This window comes from Protopterus annectens, chromosome 10.part0 (genome assembly GCF_019279795.1).
Source record: "Protopterus annectens isolate FY-2018-M chromosome 10.part0, PAN1.0, whole genome shotgun sequence".
NCBI lineage: Eukaryota > Metazoa > Chordata > Ceratodontiformes > Protopteridae > Protopterus > Protopterus annectens.
The window spans coordinates 368,963,958-368,987,876 of NC_056744.1; the positions used below are offsets into that span (position 1 = coordinate 368,963,958).

General features: G+C 41.7%; 1 protein-coding gene across 7 annotated transcripts in view; it reads left to right on the plus strand.

The window, feature by feature from the left end:
- LOC122813133 (phosphodiesterase 4D interacting protein) overlaps nucleotides 1-23,919 on the plus strand; it is a 1,898,306-nt gene that overhangs the window by 1,209,368 nt on the left and 665,019 nt on the right. For all 7 annotated transcript variants that reach the window (XM_044085281.1, XM_044085280.1, XM_044085276.1 and 4 more), the window contains 2 exons: nucleotides 9,582-9,719; nucleotides 23,768-23,874. In XM_044085281.1, the coding sequence (XP_043941216.1) occupies nucleotides 9,582-9,719; nucleotides 23,768-23,874 (245 nt within the window). The remainder of the gene's footprint in view (nucleotides 1-9,581; nucleotides 9,720-23,767; nucleotides 23,875-23,919) is intronic.

The window sequence follows — 23,919 nt, forward strand, 5'->3', positions numbered from 1 at the left end:
TCTGAACAAGTGGGTAAGCATTCTTTGCAGTGTGGTTTTGATGCTGTTCAGGCCTCCTCGAGGGTGGCTGCTACTAGTTCTGTTCTTCGCAGACATGCCTGGTTGAAGGATCAGAATTTAGCTGAGCATGTTAAGACCAGGATTTTGGATGCTCCTTTACAGTCTGATGTGTTGTTTGGACCGCCTGTGGAAGCAGTTTTAAAGAAAATGGAGGACAAAGCTAAGTCTATGCAGACTGTTAAAGATTTTTGGTGCAGCCTCAGTTTAGTAGAAATTGGCCTGCTAAGGGGTGGACATATCCTGCTTATGGTTCCCAGTCTAGGGGTAGGTCTAGACGTGGTAGGGGCAGGGCTCAAGGTTCGTTTAGGCCCAGATCAGAGAGTTCACCTGCTCAGACTTCTGGTGAGGCCAGGGGTCAGTCCTTAAGCAGACCCAATGACCTGCCTTTTCAGCTGCCAGTGGATTCTCGTCTGGCAGCTCCTTTGGGAGGAAGACTGTCTCTTTTCAAAGAAAATTGGGATTTCATCACTCAAGACAGATGGGTGCTGGATATCATTCATCACGGTTACAGATTTTATTTCCACACAATGCCCCCCTTCAAAGGCATGCCAGATGTTCCTCCTCCACAAAGAAAAGAGGCTCACAAGCAAGTTTCTCAGTTACTCCAGATAGGGGCCATTCAGCCAGTCCCTGTATCAGAAAGGGGCTTGGATTTTATTCTCGCCTGTTCCTAGTACCAAAGAAGGGGAACACGTGGAGACCAATTTTGGATTTATCTATCCTCAACACTTATCTGGACATTCCCAAGTTCAAGATGTTGACGTTACAACAACTGTTACCTCTGCTGGGCAAAGATCACTGGATGGTAACTTTAGATCTCAAGGAAGCTTACCTTCATGTGCCTATAAGGCTAGGTTGCAGAAAGTATCTGCGTTTCGAACTGGAGATTTTCATTATCAGTTCTCTGCATTGCCCTTTGGCTTATCTACTGCCCAGCAGAGTATTCACAAAGGTTCTGGCTCCAGTGATAGCTTACTTCAGGCTTCAAGGCATTCAAATCTATCCTTACTTGGACGACTGCCTGATTCTGGCTCAAGAAAAGGAAGACCTTCTACAGCATCTGGAATATGTCATAGCAGTGCTAAGATGCCTGGGGTATTCTGTGAGAAATAAAGTCCAGTCTAGTACCCTCTCAAGACATGTGCTTTCTGGGTGTGAGACTGAATACAGCAGCCCAGATGGCCTTTTAACCCCGGACAAACAAAAGAGTCTGTCACTTTACTTCCATCAACTATCTCATCAGTCCGTGCTGACTGCAAGGACAGTCCTTCAAGCATTAGGGTTCATGGCATCTTGTATTCTGGTGCTTCCCAATGCCAAACTGCATATGAGGAAGTTGCAATGGTATCTCCACAATGTATGGACACAGCACTGCCAGGATTTGGACACTGTCATTCAAATAATACCTTGCCTTCAAAAGGAATTCTTGTGGTGGGCTCAGGAATGTCACCTAAACAAGGGACTCTCTGTGACCCGGCCAGAGGCGAGTCAGATTTTAACGACAGATGCCTCGGACACTGCTTGGGAGCTCATCTAAGTGGAAAGTGGATACAAGACAAGTGGCCTGCCAGACTACAGCATCTACATATCAACATGAAGGAGATGTTAGCAGTCCAGTTTGCATTGATGGCTTTCAAGGAGTTACTTCTTCCAGGGCAGGTGTTGATTCTAACAGACAACACAACTGTCATGTGGTACATCAACAAGCAGGGGGAACACATTCTTATCCTCTATGCAGGCAAGCAATGATTTTATGGGAGACTGCGTTAAGCCTGCAACTAACTCTTCAGGCAAGGTTTCTGCCAGGAGCACAGAACTCCCTAGCAGATGTGTTAAGCAGACAAATCATGGATCCCCAAGTGGAAACTGGATCTTCATGTATTTCAGAAATTGACAGTGTCATGGGGAACTCCAGACATAGATCTGTTCTTCTCCACTAAACCACCAGCTGCCAAAGTATTGCACAAAGGGTTTCATCACACAGCTTGGAAAGTGGATGCTCTGTCTTTCAGTTGGAAAAACCTTCATGTCTATGCCTTTCCACCTCTGCCTCTTCTTCCAAAGGTATTATTAAAGGTCAGACAAGACAGGCCAAGGATGATTTTGATAGCTCCAGATTGGCCTCGGCAACACTGGTATCCACTACTAGGAGTCTGGTAAGGAAGCCTCCATGGCCTTTACCTCTGATTCCTCATCTGTTATCTCAGAAGGATGGTCATCTGCTCAATGTCAAGCTTCACTCTCTTCATCTAACAGCCTGGCATATTCTCTCTTGAAGCACAGCAGGTCTCAACTTCCTCAGCAAGTTTTAAATGTGATTATGGAAGCTAGAAGACCTAGTACAAGGAAGGTGGACAAATGGAAGAGGTTTTATTTTGGAGTACAGCAAAGAATTTGGAGATTTCTGAGCCTAATTTGAGTGTGGCTCTTCAATATCTTACTGAGTTATTGGACAAAGGTTTGTCCTTCTCTTCCATTAAGATTCATGCTGCAGCAATTTCAGCTCATTATGATTGTGACCCACCTTTGTTTTCGCATCCTTTGTTCAAGCAGTTTCTTAGAGGGCAAAGAATATAAGACCCCGTAGAGCTCCTACTCCTGCTTGGGATCTCAATTTTGTGTTGGAAAAACTTACTCTACAACCTTTTGAGCCTCGGCTACTGCTGAGTTGAAATACTTGTCATGGAAGAGTGCTTTTCTGTTGGCTATTACTAATGCAAGAAGGGTGTCTGATTTGCAGGCCCTTATGGCAGTATAGCCTTTTTGATTTTCCATAAGGATAGGGTATCATTACTAATCCTTCCTTTATGCCTAAGGTGGTTTCTAGTGTGGCTTTAAACCAAACTATTCATTTGCCTACTTTTTATGCAGATCCCCAAAATAAAGGGGAAAAGATTTTGCACACTTTAGACGTACAGGCAATTGAGATATTATTTAAGCAGGACTAAGGATTTTAGGCAGTCTCAGCAGTTTGTTTCTTTTGCCTTGAGTTCACAGGGCAAGCCTGTGTCAAAACAAACTATTTCCCGGTGGATTGGCTTTTGCATTGCATTTTGTTATTCCCATCATGGCAAGGAGATTCCAGCTGGGATTAGGCCTCATTCCACTAGGGCTACTGCCACTTCTACAGCATTTCTAAGGGTGGCAACTAAGGATATTTTGGAAGCAGCTACTTGGAGTTCAGTGCATACTTTCTCTAAGCATTATCATCTTCCTATCTACTCTAAGTCTAGGGCTGGTTTTGCCACTGCTGTTTTGCAAGGCATGTTATCAGCTCCTACTTCCTTATAATTTGCCAGCCTCCCTTTCCTCTGCTTTGGGATTCTACCCAATAGTCAGGACTGCAGCAATGGAAGGCGAAGAACATAGTACAGTTTTGTACCTACCATAAATGTAGATGTTCGAGATTCCATTGCTGCAGTCCAATCCCTCCCTCCTTCCCTCTCTGTTTAGGGGTGGTTGTGTAGGTGAGTTTACATGCTTATATTTTTGTATATATTGTTGTATATATTGTACATGTTTTTGGTGCAGGTTTTGGGACTTGTCTTTTTGGGTCTTCTGACATCTGGGGCAAGAAAAGACTGAGGAAATGACGTCGGTCATGCGCATTAGTACCCTGACGTACTGACGTCAGTCTAAGGCGCCATGACCGACCTCAGCCTTATACTCTGGTATTCGGGCCGACTGGGACGCGGACTATACCCAATAGTCAGGACTGCAGCAATGGAATCCTCGAACATCTACATTTATGGTAGGTACAAAACTGTACTTTCTATAGTGGTATTGTCTTGGGCTTGTATAGTGAAGAGTTTTTTATCAAATGGAGTGGTTTTACTAGGAGTAAAAATTAGTAGTTTAGTTTTTTTTTTGGATTTAGGGCAAGATGATTGTTAAGCATCCAAGATTCAGTAGATGTGAGGGCATTATGGGTAATTTGCTGGAGTTCAGAGCTGGAATATGCAGTGCATATTATTGTAGAGTCATCAGCATACTGGATTACTGAGCATTGTGGGAGAGTGGTGTGAAAGTTGTTAATGAAGATGCTAAATAAGAGAGGACCAAGTATGGAGCCTTGGGGTATGCCTGTGGATGTACTGAGGAAGGGAGAGTAAGACTGTTGCCATTTGGTGGATTGCTGTATGTGTGTGTGTGTGTACGTATGTATATATGTGTGTGTGCATAAATATATATATATATATATATATATATATATATATGTGTGTGTGTGTGTGTATATATATATATATATATATATATATATATATATATATATATATAGTGTGTGTATATGTGAGATGTTTGCACACACAAACGCACACCCATGTGCACACACACACTTCTATATGACCAAATCTGCTTCCTCGGTTTCTGATTGCTGTCTCTCTTGCCCAGGTAGTGTTCACCCTGACTAGAGGAACAAATACACTTAACCTGCCTTTCACAAACATAATTTTGCAATGCTCTACGCTTGTAATTTCCTCTTCACTGGTCCAATCCAACCTCCCTTCAATAGTCTTCAGCATTAGAATCCAGCCCAAAAGGCCTACAAACCCTACTGTCTGTAGGGGCTTGTCTAAGGCTAACTCTGTAACTGTCGTGTTTCAAAAACCATCCCCTCCTTAACTCTGTTGCATTTGCAAAAGAATTCTGTGCCCTTCTCAGTGTTTGCATTGATATATTGGTCCCCGTCCACCACAGATGTAATACCAAATTTAGAAACAAGCCTCTTTGGTTGTTTCCCGGTAAAAGCAAACTTTACAACAAAAGAAAAAAGAAGTCATCACACTTTGCAACGAACTGAAAACATTTTCTAAAGCAGCACTAAAGGAAATAAGCAAAGAGTTTAAAAATGAAATGAAATCTACCAAGGCAGTGCAAATTGAAAATTGCCACTACTAGCAAGGGCACCTGTAAGTCCTTCAGCTACATTAGGACTATAAGAAACAGTACTCAGCAGTTTACTAAGCTGGTTGATAACACTTTCTATTCAAAATCGGAAGACAGCTAATATATTAGCTAACAATTTTAATTTAAATTTCTCCCTTACATTCCCCTCAGATGACGTATTTGTACCATCAAGAAATCACCTCTGAGCAAATATTAAATATGTCCGAGATTTAAATTTCATGAGACCTGACAACATGTGGTGGTGTTTTTTTATTAGTATGAAACCATCCCTCACTGATATTTCCTGTTATCTGTTCAAGCTCCACCTCTCATACGGATTTTTGTCTGAGGATTGGAGAACAGCTGTAGTCATCGAGTCATCGTCCTCCACAAGGGTTGCCCAGGAAACTACAGACTGAGAATTCTTGTCAGCCTTGTCTGCAGGACAAGGAATATGTCTTTACAGATATCAAAGATATTGATGGACAAAAATAATTTGACCCAAACTAGCCTGGGCTTGTGATGGCTAGATCAGTCCTACTCAGTATTGTGAACTTCTTTGTGGAAGTCACCCAGGCCTTAGATGAAAGCAGAACTGTCACACTGCTCCCTAACTCTGTCATTGCGGAAAAACTAACTAGACGACGTAAATCTGTATGCATCCCACTGAAGAGAAAACTGGCTCCTAGATAGAAGCCATCATTTCAAGAACAGGTGTTTTCTCTCCATCAAAAAAACACATTACCAGCACTGGGTCTTTTCCTATTTGGTATTTATTCTCTGATGTTAAAGCTGACTGAGAGGGTCTCTGGCTGACCGAGTTTGCATCTGATTGCCAACTTGAAACTATCATAAACTGTTCTGCTGACTCCCAGATGATGTCTGGGATCATTGTCTAAAGGTAAATGCAAACATAGATAACATTGTGTTCTTTGGAAAACATCAGTCCCCTTGCACCTGTCACTTAGAAAGTATCTTCCTCAGAATCAATCCAGTTATTAAGGACCAGAACCGATTCAATGATGGTGAGCTCTGCTTTGAACACCATATCTTTACGGTAGTTAGGAAATTTCTCTGCCTACGACAACTGATTACTGAAGTCCTATGTGACCAGTCTAGGGTGTTATTTCTCTCTCTGTGCACCTCCCTAATTAGGCTGTTAGGTTCATAAGTGAATACTAAGCTAACTGCTCTGAAAGGCCTTTTTAAGCCTAGCCAATAACCCATTGTTAGAATCAATCCCTGTACCTTGTGTCTATAATGCGAAGACCTTAACCATTGTACCAGATCCAAGCTGGATTCAAACCTTGCATCATCTTTCCTGTTTTTTGAAACCCATTACATTTACATCTTGTGATACGTAATTGAATATAATGCCTCTTCACCATGCATTTGGCAAAACATGCAACCAACTTGAAAGACTACAACTCCTCCCAACTAAGAAGTTCAGTGGTTTGAGTTCTACATGGTCTGCAGAACCTCTTGAACCCTCTCCCTTTTCTCAGTCAAATATAGATTCATACAAGGGGGTCTCTGCTTCACGTATAAGGCTTCAAATGACCCTGACCTGTGTAACCTTCACATTCATAAAACCTGTGTAACTACAGCTGCATGAGAGGCCAAAACTTCCACCTAAGTACAAACAAAACCTGATGGAGGGGCAGATTCACCTCCTAAAGAATTCCCCTTCTCTGTAATAGAATCCGTTTTCATGTTAAAGTAGCTTCTTAACCTTGTTTAAACACTACCTGTATGAATAATACACTGGAAAATATTAGGGTACAACCTAACACCCTAATAATGGGCAATTTCAACTACCCTACCATTAACTGGGAAAACTACTCATGTACCAACTCTTGTGCTCAACGTTTTCTGGAATTCATAAATTCCAGTGCCGTGGATCAACTTATCCACACCCCCACCAGGGGCAGCAATATCTTAGACCTGGTTATTACCAACATGGGCAACCGCTGCTCCACACCAGAGGTCAATTCCTCATTGGTCAGTTCCGACCACAAGCTAATCACCCTAGACATCCACATCCCTCTCCCACCCCCCCATTTGGGAAACCACAGTAAAAAATTTCTCCAAAGCCAACTTCACACTTCTTAAGACAGAAGTGGCAAACTTCACGACACCCATGCTGACGGACAATAGAGGAATGACTACTGAATCCTACACAAATGCACTTTATAAGCACTTACACGAGTGCATGGATTGTGCAATCCCTAACAGAACCAAGATGCTATCCTCCAAAAAAAGGAAGCCAATCTGGTGGTCCCCTGCCATAAACAAACTCTACAACAGAAGAAAGAAACTGTTGCAAAAAAGAGTAAAATCCCATGATTGGAGAAACTCCCTGGTCAGCCTCAGTAAGAAGCTGAGATCCCTCATAAAATCCTCCAAAGCTAGTTATGAAAACAAAATCGCCACGGATTCTAAAGCCAACCACAAAGCATTCTATAGCTATGTCAAGAATCTCAATGGCAACACTCAGATCTTCTCTGAGTTACAGCACAATGGCATTAAATATACAGAACCAACTGATATTGCCAACATCCTGGCAGATAGGTTCAGTGCTAAGTTTACCCCCCCCTTTCATCCCCTAAAGGCCCCATCTCTATACTAGAAGAATGCCAAGTTCCTGTAGTCACAGCTGCACAGGTAAAAAACACACTATCCAAAGACAAGAACACAGCATCCATGGGACCTGACAACATCCCAGGCTGTGTTCTACATGAACTACAGAACGAACTTGCACCCCACCTAAGTACCATGTTCAATCATAGCCTCACCTCAGGCTATGTGCCTACTGAATGGTGCACAGCGACAGTTATCCCACTCCACAAAGGGGGAGCCACCATAGACCCCGGAAACTACCGCCCCATTAGCCTAACAAGCCTGGTCTGCAAGGCTATGGAACACATCATCATGGAACTTATAAACAGTGACATTGGTAATCTTCAAACTCAGGACCCCACCCAGTTCGGGTTTGTAAAAGGCAGATCATGTCTCCTAAACCTGATAGACGTCTTTGAAGCAGTCAGCAAAGCCGTAGATGAGGGTAAGGTGGTTCACACAGCCTATCTAGTTCTCAACAAGGCTTTCAACACCATCCCCCACTCTGGAATTATAGATAAACTCACTAAACTAGGTATAAATCCCTATGTCACAAGATGGGTTGCCAACTGGCTCACTGACAGAACCCACACTGTGAAAGGAGCAGACTCCAAATCCAACTTCAGGCCAGTGACAAGTGGAGTACCACAGGGTTCAGTCCTGGGTCCTCTCCTGTTTGGTATCTACTTCTCTGAAGTACAGGCCAACACAGAAGGTCATTGGCTAATGAAGTTCGCAGATGACTGCAAACTAGGAGCCATAATCAAAACTCCAAAAGATGTGGACATCCTACAAAAGGGCCTCGCTGAGACAGATGCCTGGTGTCAAAGCCATGGCCCTCGAGCTTAATGCCAAAAAGTGCATTGTCATTCCTTTTGGCAAAAACTCTGTACCCATGAACTACCACGTAGGCGGTAGTCTACTTACACCGAAAGTGTGATAAGAGACCTTGGGACACAGGTGGACAGTAGTCTCTCCTTTGATAATCACATCGCCACAGTAGTCAGGAAATCCTTCTATGTGGCACACCTCATCACAAAAGATTTCTCATCCAGAAAAAAACAGGTCATTGTTCCCCTCTTCTCGTCACTCATTAGACCCATTATAGAGTGCAATACCCCTTTTGGTATGTACCTCACAAGACATCTACAACAACTGGAAAGGCCACATAAATACCTCACAAAGAGGATTACCAGCCTCAAACAGATGCCGTACGCAGACAGTCTCAAAAAACTGCAGCTTTACTCCGTCACATATCGCCTACTCAGAGGCGATCTCTGCCTAACACACAAAACTATGTCAAACCCAGAGCTTTTAGACATGCTCCACTTAAAGAAATCCCAATCCCTGCAAGCTACACGCTTTAGGGATCTAAACCTTGTCACCACAATAAACGGAACATGCTGGAGGGATAGATTTCTGTCCCAGAGACTTCCCATACTCTGGAACAAACTACCTGTCTATATCAAACAAAGCTCCTCATTAGCACTCTTCAAGAAAAATCTTGAGAATTGGATGGGAGATAGGAAATTCACCCCGGGGATCACTTCTGTGGCTCTGCTCGACAGTGACACAGGAAAATAATTTTCTTTGGTGGCGAAAGCCAGGGTACCTTTGGCTAGGCTTATATAGGCCCTAGGGCCAATAGCCTAGTACCTACCTGTGAACCTATGAATGGATAGGATATTGCAAATACATGGCTGGTCTGGCCAGTCTTGGCCTTATGGAAAGGGCAACATGTTGTGGGTGCTCCTTTGGCTAGGCTAGAAACAATCCACCCAAATCAGCTGCATAGTAATAATTAATGAACCTGAGTATGAATGTGTGTTCATGCATAGGCATAACTATACCTAAGCTTGGATACGTCTGGGGCATTACTGTTGTATAGTTACATTGAAATTCAAGGGAAAGCGAACTATTCCAGTCATTATTAAACTGCTTCATGTGCTGATGTTTCTTGGGAGACAGCTAGAAATATTGCTATTTGCATTAATAGTAATTTATTTTTTCCTCAGGAGCTGCAGGTACGGATGTCAAAGCCTGAAGAACTAGCATTAGTCGAACATCTCACTCAGGAGGTCTTGGCCTTAAAAGAAAGAGCAGCTCAGATGGAGTCATCTTCGCTGGATGATTCTGACCTTCAGCATCACCAGGTAGCATTGATAGAGTCCAGATCCTTTTCAGCTTTTCCTTTTTATAGCATGGCGATTGGAATGTGTGTGTGTATGCATTTTGTGATAGCGTTAGAAAACATGTTTTCTTAAAGTTTCTGTATAGAATGAGGTTTACTTTCACACAGTTTAAGCAAAAGATTTTGCAGCTTATAAATCACCTGTAATTTATTGCTTTAAGCCATTTGCTTGGCTAAAGGTTAGGGTTGTTTGCAAACTTCCCGGTAAAGGTGATAAGGATTTTATGGAACTGTCCACATCACCCTTGGGTCACATAGTTATTATTACCACTGTCTTGAGTAAAGATCAGCTAAAACCTACTGCAGACTAGCTGGGCTTGGTGTGCATAATGCTGGTGAAGTAACGCATTCGCTCTAACAGCACAAGTAAAGCATTGCTGATGTTCATTGTAAGGATCGAGGCTGCAATATCATTTGTTATGCTTTGGAATTAGCTGCATGCAGATGACTGTTTTATCCGATTTGACTTCCAGTGTTTTGAGCCTCCCCAGAGCAGAGCTAGTCACCTCCCTGCACTGAAGATGCTCAGTAGAAGAGCGAGAGAGAAACCAGACTCCTCATCAGGTTTTTTTTTTTTTTTTTTTTTTTTTTGCTTCAAATAGCAATCCGTATTCTATCATTGATTTCATCAGATGCAATGTAAAACAGGAACACCGTTTGTGGATTACCAGGGTTCTAAGACCCTAACCACAAACAACTTGGACTACACCTGTCTTCTCCTGTGAGTTTTTTTCAGGTCCCCTGAAAAACTCAGGGAAAGTGGGTATACTTGGACAAAGGCAAAGCAGAACAGTGCCATGTATATGCTAGCATTAATGTGTACCTTTCAGGTCTTCAGAATAAGCTGAGGACCCTATGTGAGCTAATAAATGATACTCTAGTAATGTAATATGTCATCAAACAAGGAGGCATCCATTGTGCTCAGCTTTGCAGACTCAGCATGATAGCCTGGGAGAGGATCATGGGATAAGGACAGGAACTCCATCTGCATACCACCTACATCTGTTCTGCTCCTTGGACCTCTTCCCATGCTACATCCTCATATCTTCTACAAACTAGCTAAAGGATGGGTAGTCCCAGATATAGGTCTGTGTGCCTCTGCTAAAAGCAAGCAAATCAAGAAATATTACTTCAGGTACCCATACTGGAGGATCCTGGTCATTAAATCCATTCTCAGTCAAGTGGCGTTATGGAACTAATTTATGTCTTCCTCTCCTCCCTCTTTTGTCAGTGGTGGTACTAAAGACAAGAGGAGAAAAGGGTAAGTCTTGCAGATAGACCCTTTCTGACCAGATGATCTTGATTCTGCCAACCTGTACAGCTGGGGAAGGAGAAACCCTCAACATTTTTTTGACAGCTTGCACATAACTAATTCGGCAAGGGGAATTCTGTTGCATCAAGTCTTGAAGATCTCGTGACTTGCAGTATAGCAGTTAGAAGCCGTATCCCACTTTAGGACAGCTTCCCCATTGAAGTGGTATATAGGAACACACCACTGTGAAATCTTAATATATTCTAAGCCTGTTGTGCAAATCAGGGAACATTTCTCACAGTAGCCTGTGTCTAAGAGGTCCTACTGTATTATATTCAACAGGGCTGTTTGAAAAGGGTGTGGTCTATGCCTTAGTCGAAGTCCACCACCTTTCTCCAGGGTCAAATAGCTTTTTTAAAGATCAGTTTTTTAATAATCCCTAAAGTGACCAATTCCTCTTCCTTGGATTTGAATTTTACAATAGAAAGTTAAGTCTTCCATATTTTGAGCCAGCCGTCATAGCAGCACTAAAATATTTGTCTTAGACACTGTTTTAGGTAGCTGTTACTTCACCAGGGAGAAGTTCGTACTGTAAGCACTTATATACTGAGAGCATTAGACAGTCATCCATAAGGGCACCATGTCTTTTAGCACCAACACCTGTCATGTCTAAAGTGGCATCAGAGTTGGCCTGAAATCAAATTGCCCTGTTGCCAGTATTTTACCCCATACCACAGAACAAGGATGCCTAGTATGTGCACCTAATGCCCTTAAGTAGGTAGTTGAGACAGTTTATTGAGAAGACCAAGGAGGTGAGGCAAAGTAACCTTCTCTACACCTGGAAAAGAAGCAGACCAGTTCCTAAACTGACCTAATCCAGTTGGCTACAAGACTGCATTTATTTTGTTGTGATCACCATGTTTATATCCTGTAATGTCAGCTCAAAGCCCATTCCACCAGGGCAACACCTGCCGTGGCTGTCTTTTTGCACAAGTACAAATCATTTGTGAGGCAGATACTTGGACATCTATTCTCTCTTTTTAAACACTACAATCTGGACATGTAGCCCAGCATCGGGAAAGGATTTGCAGTAATCATCCAGCAAGGTATGGAGAGCCTTCTCATTAGATCTCTGACAAGATATACCCCCAGGCACTGTATACCAAACTTTTGTAGCTCTTTTCCAAAGCACAGTGAATGATAATGCAGCAGTGATTGTTATAATGGGCATAAAAGAGTTGTGTGAGAACAGTCATCATGATAGCAAATGTCTGAATAGTAGAGTCCCTGCAGCATTAGGGTATCCCTTCCTTCCACCCCTTATAGAAGCTGCCTCTGGACTTTCCAAGAAGGCTGCACTCTGATCAGCAGATTAATTTCAGCACTCTCAATTTGAAAAAAGAAACAGGTAAGGACCAGTAATTCTGCCTATTAGTAACATTCAGTAATTGGCTAGCAAGTACACTGCCTAGATGATAGGAAAGAAGAAGCTTAGAGAGTCTGAAGGAAAATCAAGTAGAAAAGGTGAAGAGAAAACATAGACTAGGAAGAATCCTGTAGCTGTTTAGCAAAAAGCAGTTCACGTTCCAGCTTTGGTACAAAGATGGCTTCCAGTAATTTAGAGAAAACTAAGTTAAATGTGCTCAAAGTCAATTAAAATAAATGAAACACTGAAGGAGTAGATCGACTCAAATAGCAAAATGCTGAAAACATGGTAGAAGCTTTAAACATGTCTTGAGATAAACTGGTAAAACTGCAAAAATCAGAGGGTGAAATGAAGAAAAGGCTGGCTGAGTATGAGACTGCTCAAAAAGAGCCATTTTAAAAATTGGTAGTTAAGGGAACAGACCATACAGAGAAAACTTGAGATATTCTGACAGACACTGCTAATATGTATGAATAAGCAACTGGACTGGTATTCACAGCAGTGAAAAAGAAGCCAAAACCTGTATTAGTAAAGATGCTATCACATAACGGGAACAGTTGATCCTGACAAGACTGTGGCAGAAGGACAAAATATTAAAAACTGGAGACATTGTAGTGCTTGTGGAAAATGTTTGTTTTATTGTACACCAGGCATAGGAGAAGCAAATTTATCCCAGCAATCAGGGAATGTCAAGAGGCAGGTGTGAGATTCAAGTTACTGTGTCCAGTTGTCTTCAGAATATTTTTTTTTCCTGGAGGATCAAAGTCTTTTTTGAAGCAGAACAGGCTAAGGGGGAAAATACAACAGTTTGCCCAAAAAGGGGTGACCCGTCAAACTGAGGGGAGTCTGTTTCTAATTCTCCTGATGGTGAGGCTCAGCTAGAGATTATGCCAGTGAAACCTTTGTCAGTGTTCCAAAGGAAAATGCTTAAGAAGAGCATAGCAGTTCAGTAGAAGAATCTGGAGTACCTTGGACTTAACTTGAGTCTGGGGTTGGGAGATGGAGATGAAAGGGAAGAAAACTAGCAGCACTAAAATTGGTGAATAAATGTGAGACTATAAAGCATCAATCACACTTGTGAAATATGGCTTTACAAGAAAAAGTGGCTGAGAAAGATTGAATTTTTGTTGACTTTGTTAAACTTGTGGGAGTGACAGGCATATGCCTTACTCCATGTCATTTTTTTAGGAAGGACACTAAGGAAAAAACAAAAGGGGATACAATAAGGTTAATTAGTAGGATATGTGGGGGATCAGAGGCAAAAATTAAAGTGGGAGAATTCCTTTTGGACAAGTTTCCTCTGAACAGAGGAACGAGGCAGGTTGTCCTTTTTCTCCTTTATTTGTTTTATGTTTAGAGCCATTGGCAAAGAAAATAAGGGACTCAGAACTTCAAGCATATAATTTGTTTGATCAAGAAAAGTTGGCTTTATTTGCAGATGTTGTTATTTTGTACCTGTTAAAAACAGAAAATACCACCTCAGTGTTGAGGAACATCTTTAGCAGTTTAAAGTCTTTTCGGGATATAAAATTAATAAAGATTTAAAAAAGGATATAGTTGTAAAGTCTGCATCTATACATGAATTGGTTCAACAATGTCCATATTTATGGAAACATGATAAAATGAAGTATTTAAGAGTATAGATTAAAAAGGCTTCTGTTATGGCAGCCAAGGGTGTGTGGGAAGAGAGTAAACAAAAGATAATTAAAACTGAGAAGCTGGAAGCTCTTGTCTATGGATATGGATAGCAAGATACAAGTAGTAAAAATGTTTTTAGTCCCTTTAGTTTTATATACAGGTCAGAAACATTTTTTATCAGCCAGAGAAGTTGTGCATAGCAATTAATAAAGAGTTGAAGGAAGAGGAGAAAAAGAGATTAGGATTACCCAATCTGAAGGAATATTTTAGAGCGGCACAGTTAAGGCTGATATACTTAGCACAAGAAGGAAAGTATCATTCAAAGTGGAAAGGGATGATGATGATGAAGCAGGGGGGAATTCAAGAAATAAGGAGAAAGTGGGATTTTGGATTCCGATCCTTAAGGAGAGTAACAGCCACACAGAATATTATATTCACAAAATAGCAGAAAGTAGTCTAACTAAGCCAACGCAGGAATGGAGAAAAGGCATTTTACCAATAGAGATGTCTGCAATCAGGGATGCAGACAGTAGGCAAGGGCAGCTGAAATGTACTGGATAAAACTGGCAAAGAAACCAAGGTATTAAAGGCAAATGTCTAGAAAGTGAAAGGTAATATAATGAAAAGAAGCCCCTAAGATAATTGTACTGCAGACTAGAGACCGCCTCCCTTATCAGTGATTGGTATTCGAGTATAGGCAAAGAAAAATGGATAGGGAATCCTAAGTGAAAGATCTCCTCTTGTAGAGTTTTAAACTGAATCTAAAAAAGAAGCTGCTGTTAAAAAGGGATAATTAGTAGGGCATACAAATACTGCACGATAACTATGGGAATCAATCAGAGGAGGTTAGAAAAGATTGGGAAGAGGGATTAGATGTGCAATTCACAAGGGAACAATGGAAGGACATATGTACACCTCACAAATATGCAACAAAGTCTGGAAGATTTAAGATTATTTGCTTTGAAGTTTTTGCATATGTATTTGATACCCCAGCAGACTACAAATAATTTTTCCCGCAGATAGATATCAAATGTTGGAGGTGTTATGAGGAAGAAAGAGGTATCTGGGAACATGTGTTTAGGGCTGTAATGAGTTTGCAGACTTTAAAAGTTCCCTACAGAGTATTCTGTCAGAAATATTAGGTGAGCAAATTGATGTAACCAAGGAAATGATTTTTTGAGCTGGGATACAGGATCTGAACTGCCTTGTTAAATTGAATTCTGGTGACAGCCGAAAAGCAGTTATAGGTTCATAGGTTCATAGGTAAGTACTAGGCTATCTGGCCGAGGGCATAGGTAAGCCTAGCCAGAATGTGTTGGCTTTCGCTGCCCCCTTAGATTAGTTCCCTGTGCCTCTGTCCAGCAGAGCCACTGCAGTCATCCCCGGGGTAAATTTGTCCGTTTCCCATCCACTCATCGGGGATTCTCTTGAAGAGCGTTACTGAGGGGCTCTGCCTAATGTAGATTGGAATCCTGTTCCAAAGCATGGGGAGTCTCTGGGACAGGAATCTATCTCTCCAGCAAGTCCTATTTATCATTATGGTGAGGTTTAGATCCCTAGAGCATGTGGCTCTCGGGTATTTGTTTTTTTTTTTTAGGTGGAGCATGTTCATCACTTCTGGGTTGGACATGGCCTTGTATGTCAGACAAAGATCACCTCTGAGTAGACGGTATGCAACTGAGCACATCTAGAGTTTCTTTAGTCAGGCTGCATAGGGCATCTGTTTGAGGCCAGCAATCCTCTTGGTGAGGTATTTTTGTGGTTTTTCCAGCTGTTGCAGGTGTCTTGTAAGGTACATTCCAAATGGGGCATTGTACTCTATGATGGGTCTGATGAGTGATGAGTAGAGGGGCACAATAACCTCTTTTGTTCTAGATGCGAACCCTTTTGTGATTAGGTGGGCCACATAGAAGGATTTTCTAACCACCTTGGCAATATGATTATCAAAGGAGAGATTACTATCTACTTAGGTCCCCAGATCCTTATTTCATTTTCAGTATTTAGGGGACTATAATGTATGTGGTAGTTTGCAGGTACTTTTTTTCCAAAGGGGATGACTGCACTTTTTGGCATTTAGCTTGAGGCCATGATTTTGACACCAGGTATCTGTCTTAGTGAGACCCTTCTGGCAGATGTCTGTATCAGCCGGAGAGTCAATTATGGCCCCCAGTTTGCAGTTGTCTGCGAATATGGTCAGCCATAGTCCTCCTGTGCTTGCCTGTACATCTGAGAAGTATATACTGAACAGGAGGGGTCCCAGTACTGAGCCCTGGGGAGCGCCACTTGTAACTGGTTTAGAGTCGGACCTAGAGCCTGCAACTATCACTGTGGGTTCTGTCTGTGAGCCAACTGGCAACCCATCTCCTGACATAGGGGTTTATGTTCAGGCTGGTGAGCTTGTCTATAATACCAGAATGGTGTTGAAAGCCTTTGCGAGGTCTAGGTAGGCTGTGTGGACCTCCTTTCCCTCGTCTAAAGCCTTGGTAACCATCTCAAAGAAGTCCACCAGGTTTAGGGGGCATGATCTGCCCTTAACAAAGCCAAACTGGGTAGGGTCCAATGTTTGGAGGTTCCCAATGTCTCTGTTAACGAGTTCCATGATGATGTGCTCCATAGCCTTGCAGACCAGGCTAGTCTGGCTTATAGGGTAATAGTTCCCGGGGTCCATTGTGGCTCCACCTTTGTGGAGTGGGATAACTGTTGCAGTGCACCACTCTATGGGTATGTAGCCTGTAAAGAGGCTGAGTTTGAACAGTGTGTTTAGGTGAGGGGTTAGTTAATTTTGGAGTTCGTGTACGACACAGCCTGGGACTCCGTCCGGTCCCATTGAAGCTGTGTTTTTGGCTTTGGATTGGGCTGTTTTAACCTGTGTGTCAGTGATTTCTGGGACTCTACATTCTTCTGGTAAGGTTATGGCCCCTTTAGGGGGTGAGAGGTGGGTGAAGTTTGCACTAAACCTGTCTGCCAGAATGTTGGCAATATCAGCCGGTTCAGTGTATTTTGTGCCATTCTGCACTAACTCAGAGCAGATCTGAGAGTTTCCACTTAGGTTCTTGACATAGCTAAAGAACGCTTTGTGGTTATCTTTGGAGTCCTTGTCAATTTTTCTTTTGAAGCTAGCCTTGGAAGATTTTATGAGGGATCGTAGTTACTTGCTGATACTGATCAGGGATGTCTTTCCTTCTTGGGATTTTACTTTTTTCTGTAGTAGTTTCCTCCTTCTATTGTATAGCTTGTTTATGGCAGGGGTCCACCAGACTGGTTTCCTTTTCTTGGAGGAGTGATTCTTGGTTTTGCTTGGGATAGCACGGTCCATGCATTCTTGCAGGTGCTCATATAGTGCCTTTGTAAGAGATTCAGCAGCTTGGACAGCGTTGTCCTTTAGCATTGGGGCTGTGAACCTTTCCACCTCAGTCTTAAGTAACGTGAAGTTTGCTTTTGAAAAGTTTTTCACGGTGGTTTCCTTGATTGGGGGTGGGGGCGGAATGTGGATATCCAGAGTGATTATTCTGTGGTCTGATCTAACCAGTGAGGGGTTGACCTCCTGTGTAGAACACCGGTCGCCCATGTTGGTGATGACCAGGTCCAATATGTTGTCACCTCTGGTGGGGGTGTTGACCAGTTGATCCAAGGCGTTTGAGTTTATAAATTCTAGGAAGCGTTGGACAAGGGAGTTAGTACTTGAATAGTTCTCCCAGTTAATGTTTGGGTAATTGAAATCACCCAATATTAGGGCATTTGGTAGGACCTTCATATTTTCCAGTGTCTCCAGAAACGCGGAATGGGGGTCCTGGGTCATGGTGGGTGATCTGTAGCAAGCTACAATTTGAACTGCAGTTTTGCCCATTGTTAGTTGCACATGAATGATCTCTGAGGCATTGTGCTGCGCCACTAACCTGGAGGTGTGAGTATCCTTGTTGAATATGGATACACCCCCGCCTTTTGTGTTTCGGTCTGGGTTCTGTGGCCAGAAAGTATGGTATGAGTTATAGCCTGGTAGTGCTGGGGTGCTGTCTGAAGCTTTAAACCAGGTTTCTGTTACTGCACAGACATCAATGTTGTCCATACTGAGGAGTGCCTCGAGTGCATGCATTTTGAGGTTTAGACTTCTGGCGTTGAGTAGCGTTACCCTTAGTTTTTGGTTACTTGTGCTATTTATGGTGGTGGGTTTGTCTTTTGAGCCTTGCCTAAAAAAGGCACTATGGGGGCGGCAAAAGCCTTGGCCAGTATTCGAAAGCCTAAGGGTGACAGGTGCAAGCCATCTCTTGCGAAGCAACATGGCTTGTCGAGCATGTCATCCCAGGCGGACAGATACTGGATTCCCTTTGAATGACACCAGAAATTTATCCAATTTTTGAAATTGATCATTTTTTCTTTATACTGTGGCATCATTCTTGGTGAAGGCAGGATGCTACTTAGGGTCAGGGTCATGCCGTCTTGGGCTACATGATCAGAGAGCTCTTTCATGTCTCTTTTCATGTAGTCCAGGGAGGTACATCTCAAATCATCCACACCAACATGAACAATGACAGAGTCATATTTGTACTTGTTCTGGAGCGACCTGAGTGCTTGTGTTATGTGGCAGATCCTGGCGCCCAACAGGCAGCTAACTGTAACCTTCTCCTTGTCCAGCCTAGTTAGTGGGACATCAGTGTGCCTGACTATAGAGTCGCCTATTACTAATGTGCTGGGTATGTTATCTTGCCTTAAGGGCTGTGATTACATGGCACACTGACTATATGAAGTATGTGTTTCATGGTTTGTGATGGGGTGTGGAGGTTGCTTGGGTGTCTGCTTTGGAGGTCTCTGTTGCTTTTGCAGATTTTTATTTAGAGCCTCCGAGTATGTTTACGTGTATTTGTGTGTGTTATTTGCCAGTGTTGGTTTAGTAGGTCTATGTGAGACTGATGGTGTTGCAAGTATTTTCCTTCTCCTCTTGACGGTCAGTTCCAGTCTTGGGTTGTGAGAGCTTTGCCTCCAGTTTGGCTGTATAATTGCATCTGTCGCATATATTAGTGTTTGGTGGTAGGAGGAGAGGGTTGTCTGTGTACATGAGTCAGTTGTAACATTGCTTCAAAATGCCCAGATTCAGTAGTTGGACTGGAGAAGTACACCTGAAACTGCCCTTTGGACATGCCTGAATAGGTAAAGTGAGCTGTTTTACTGATTGGCTGGTAGGGACGAATAGAGAGCTTTGTCCTTCTGGACAGTGAAGGGGGGTCTAGTGCTACGGTTAATTAGTGATTGTTATGAGTTTTGAGCAAGTGCTGGGCTGTGAAATGAATGGTTCGAGTGCTTAAGTTGAAAATTTGTCTAGTTCCAAAGAAAAAATTGAAGAGTAGACTTCATGGAGCCGGGAATAGTTTAACCCTAGCTAACCGGTGCACAAAACTGCGCAAGTGCAATTTTTATAGCAGGGAAATGAAAGAGATAGAAATTAGCCCAAAATGGGCAATAAACTACTAACCTCTGGGCTGAAACCACTCCTCCAGGGACAGATAGGCTGGTCAAAGCCTCCTCTCTCACAGGTGAACAGAGAAACTTCCTTCTATCCAAGTAAGGTATGGGCAACACAGAAACTTGTAACATAGCCCTGAATTCAGCACTAACCTGAAAACTGGGCTATACTAGTTCAGAAAAGCAGGAAACAAGTATATATTTTTTTCCAGAAAATAAAGCAGATGCAGTAAAAAAAACACTTTAAATGCACAGAAATGGCTATCGCACTTTAGTGTGCAGCCTACAACAGTTAAACAGATTATTTAAACACAAAAATGATTTAGTTCAAGTGCAGGCAACAAATAAGTACAATATGTAGCAGAAACAAGCTTTTTAAATCACAGAAACACTAAACAATTGGCGTTTAGGCAGAATTAGTTAGACAGCAAGAAAATGATACTTAATCACTCCAAATTCTCTCTTTTGTCTCTCTGCCGCTGTAGAACTCTGCAGGGCATCAGGCAGGAGCTTGCTGAGCTGAATACAAGCGCAAAGAATGCGCAAATGCAGTTTTTATAGCAGGGAAATGAAGAGATAAAAATTAGCCCAAAATGGCCAATAAACTACTAACTTCTGGGCTACAGCAAACAAGGCACACAAATTTCAGAAAGAAACAGTTCAAATAAGCAGGCACAAATAAGCCTTTAACCAGAAATTCCCAGCTCAGAAGGGCAGGATCTAGCCACAAACCTTTTTAATGTAAAATAACTGGCCTGAAACCCAAGAGCTTAAACCAGAACTAATGCGCTTTTAGAATAACAGACACTGAGCCTTCAATCGGCTATTACTAGAAAACTGAAGTCAAAGTCTAAACCAACTGTATTTGAAGTACTGAATAATGTAACAGAGGTAAAAGAACTGTAAGTGCCATCTTAAGAAAAGCTACAGCAAATTACATAGACAAAATGGAAACAATACATGCAGAGTAATGTTTTGGAGGAGGAGTGAGGTTTAAGGGAAGGCAGGAATTCAGCAATTTGTATAATGTTGACTTGACAAATTATACAAAATATGTGGTAGGGATATGTTAATATGATTTGTTTTCTTTTGTATAAATGTAAGTTAGTCTATGTCTTAAGTGATAATTCATTGTGTTAAAAAAAGTAGTGAAGTTGCCTTTGTTCCTGGTGAGTACCAGAGAATAAGTAATGGGCTGGGGAACAACTTCCAGTGTTCTTTTCCCTGGTACCTGACTCTCTGGAGAGGGTCATTGGCTGATTTGTCCAAAACAAAGTTACTACACTTGTCATGGAAACTCTTTTTAGGGTGCCACCTGACTTGGTGTGACTGAGACGGTCACATATTTTAAGCTTTGCGTCCCATCTTCCACATCAGTTAAATGTGAGATGTTGAATGTTCTGTTTTGTTGTGCACCCCATCACTTTTTAGACTACTTAGTGTGTGAATATTTTTTTTTTAATTGAAGTGCTAACAGTCGAGTCAGTTATCAGACAGCCATGCTGTTTTTGAAGGCTTTTCTCAATCCTGAGAGATTAGTCAACTGATGCCTGTTCTCCTTCAAAGCTGAAGATCTAAATTTATGTTTGCTATAATTTAGTTTGGTGGTAGTGCTACTTGGCCAATAGCATGTGTTTTTGTAATTTATGAATGCTGACTAGAAACCATGTAATGGTGATTATGCTACGTGGCCAATATGTGTTTTTGTAATTAATGAATGCTGACTAGAAGCCATGTAATGGTGGTAGTGCTACTTGGCCAATATCATATATTTTTGTAATTAATGAATGCTGACTAGAAGCCATATAATGATGGTAGTGCTACGTGGCCAATAGCATGTGTTTTTGTAATTAATGAATGCTGACTAGAAACCATGTAATGGTGGTAGTGCTACGTGGCCAATAGCATGTGTGTTTGTAATTAATGAATGCTGACTAGAAACCATGTAATGGTGGTAGTGCTACGTGGCCAATAGCATGTGTTTTTGTAATTAATGAATGCTGACTAGAAGCAATGTAGTGGTGGTAGTGCTACGTGGCCAATATCATGTGTTTTTGTAATTAATGAATGCTGACTAGAAACCATGTTAGTGGTGGAAGTGCTACGTGGCCAATAGCTTGTGTTTTTGTAATTAATGAATGCTGACTAGAAACCATGTAATGGTGGTAGTGCTACGTGGCCAATATCATGTGTTTTTGCAATGAATGAATGCTGACTAGAAACCATGGAAAGTCAGCATTTCTGATCTGCTCACTTCCTTGGACAGAGAGGGCCTGAATGGTGAAAGACAGGTCACAGACATCTACCATCAAATAACCATAAGGTTAGCTGTAGTAACAGTAATGGTAATTATGGCATCCATTTTGCTTAAAGATAAGGAACGACAAATTAGTGTCCTAATTTAAAAAAAATGAATATTGTGAGGGTACAGTTTAACTTGCATTAAATGAGTTTGCTTTAAATATAGTTGGATACAGAAAGAATGGGAGAGTAAAGAAGGCATGCGTACCTACTTCACTGTTGTCAGACGTTTGAGTAAGAGGTCAACAACACTGCCTTGCCGCCTTCTACTCCTTCTCTAACGCACATTATCTACCCTGTTTGTAACTTTGTAACTATTCACGCACATTTCTTTGTTTCCTTTCTAAACAGGAATGTAGGAGGCCTTGGCCATTATTAAGCACCCTGTTTGAGCCCTTAATGGGTACCAACAGTGTGCTTGGCATAAGTGATGGAAACAGTTGAGGGAAACACTGGGCAGATGTCTGATTATAGAAAAAAACACATAGCTGAAAATAGGAACACACTTTTTACTGCAAAACACTCAGTAAAAATCAAAATTAGCGCTTTCGTAAGGTACACAGACCAAACTTCATCAGACCAGAAGGTCTGTATACCTTACGAAAGCGCTAATTTTGATTTTTACTGAGTGTTTTGCAGTAAAAAGTGTGTTCTGTATTTTCAGCTGTGTGGTTTCTTCTTTTTCTCAGTTGGTTCCTATTGTCAGTTGTTCCAGATGTCTGATTATACAACCATAGTGCATAATGGCACAAAATAAACTAATATTCCCCCTAGCGACATTCCTAGTTGCCAGCTGGGTGACAGTGGCTTTGTTGGGCTTGCTGAACAGTGTTCTTTTTTAGACTAGAGGAGGTACCATTTTTATTAATTGTTGTCTAAAGGGCTTTTTCTTTCTGATACTAAGGGGAAAACTAGTCTTTCTACTTGTAAAATTTAAACAAAAAAAAGAACGTGTGCATCTGTGTGCGCAAGAGAGAGTGGGAGAAAAAACAGTGTAACAGAAAGAGAAACAAAAACCGTGCTGACTGCAATAGGCAGTCCATCAGCACACATCCCATAAACTAAATGTATGAAACTCTATAAAGTCTGGCATTACTGATTGTTGTCCTCTGTGATATACCAGCAGTTAAAACAATACTACAAGGGTCGAGTAGAACTGTGCTGCAAAATCAGAGACAGTTAAGAGGCATGGGGGAGGATTGCAGTGCCTTGCACTTTGCATTTTGTTTTTTTTTTATTGATTTGATCCCAGTCAGACCACTGGGGTGTATTCATTCAATAAAGTGGATGTAACTGACAGGTGTGTGTGCGCATGCGTGTGTGTATGTTTATACATATATTTGAGTGTTTCCTTGTCCTTCAGAATGTGTACGTTGACATTAAATAGTATTTTGCACCCAAAGTAGTTGTCTTTCTCCAGCAACAATTACATATGCTATAGCAATTTGGAAACATTAGGTGGGGGAACTATTTTACATCAATAATGTATTAAAGAAGTATCTTATGATAAAAAATACAAAATGTAAATTAATAGATAACCCATTCTCTAAGCTCAATTAATGCCCTCCAAACTAGGTGTAGTCAGGGAATTAACCCCCTTCCAGGAGCTGTAAGGCCGTCTCCCTGCACCATTGGGCCTCATAGTACTACTAGGTATGTCTCAATTCCCTGATAATGCCCAGCCTGTTGCTTTATGTTGTATGGTTTTAAAATAATTAATGTAAGTATGAACAGACAGTGCGAGATGACTGTATGAATCACCAGGATGATCCTAGCTAAACACCTTGGAAACACCATTAGGATTTAGAAACTGTAGTCCTTTTGGCCTTAACTTGCAGTTTAGTGTGTGATATGTCATGAGCTGAACAGTCCTTGTACATTTACCTTGTCAATCATTCCTGTTCCCTAATTATGTTTTTATTTATTTTTCCCGTAGTCTGTGCTGGAGATCCTTCTATCAGAGCAGGCAAGGCTGAATGAAGCTCTGGAGACAGAAATGCAGCTTTATAACAGCCTGGTGAAGTTCCACGCTAACCCCGACAGGTAAGCTAAAGGCATCAGCCTCTTAGAATAGAACATTAAGTTAGA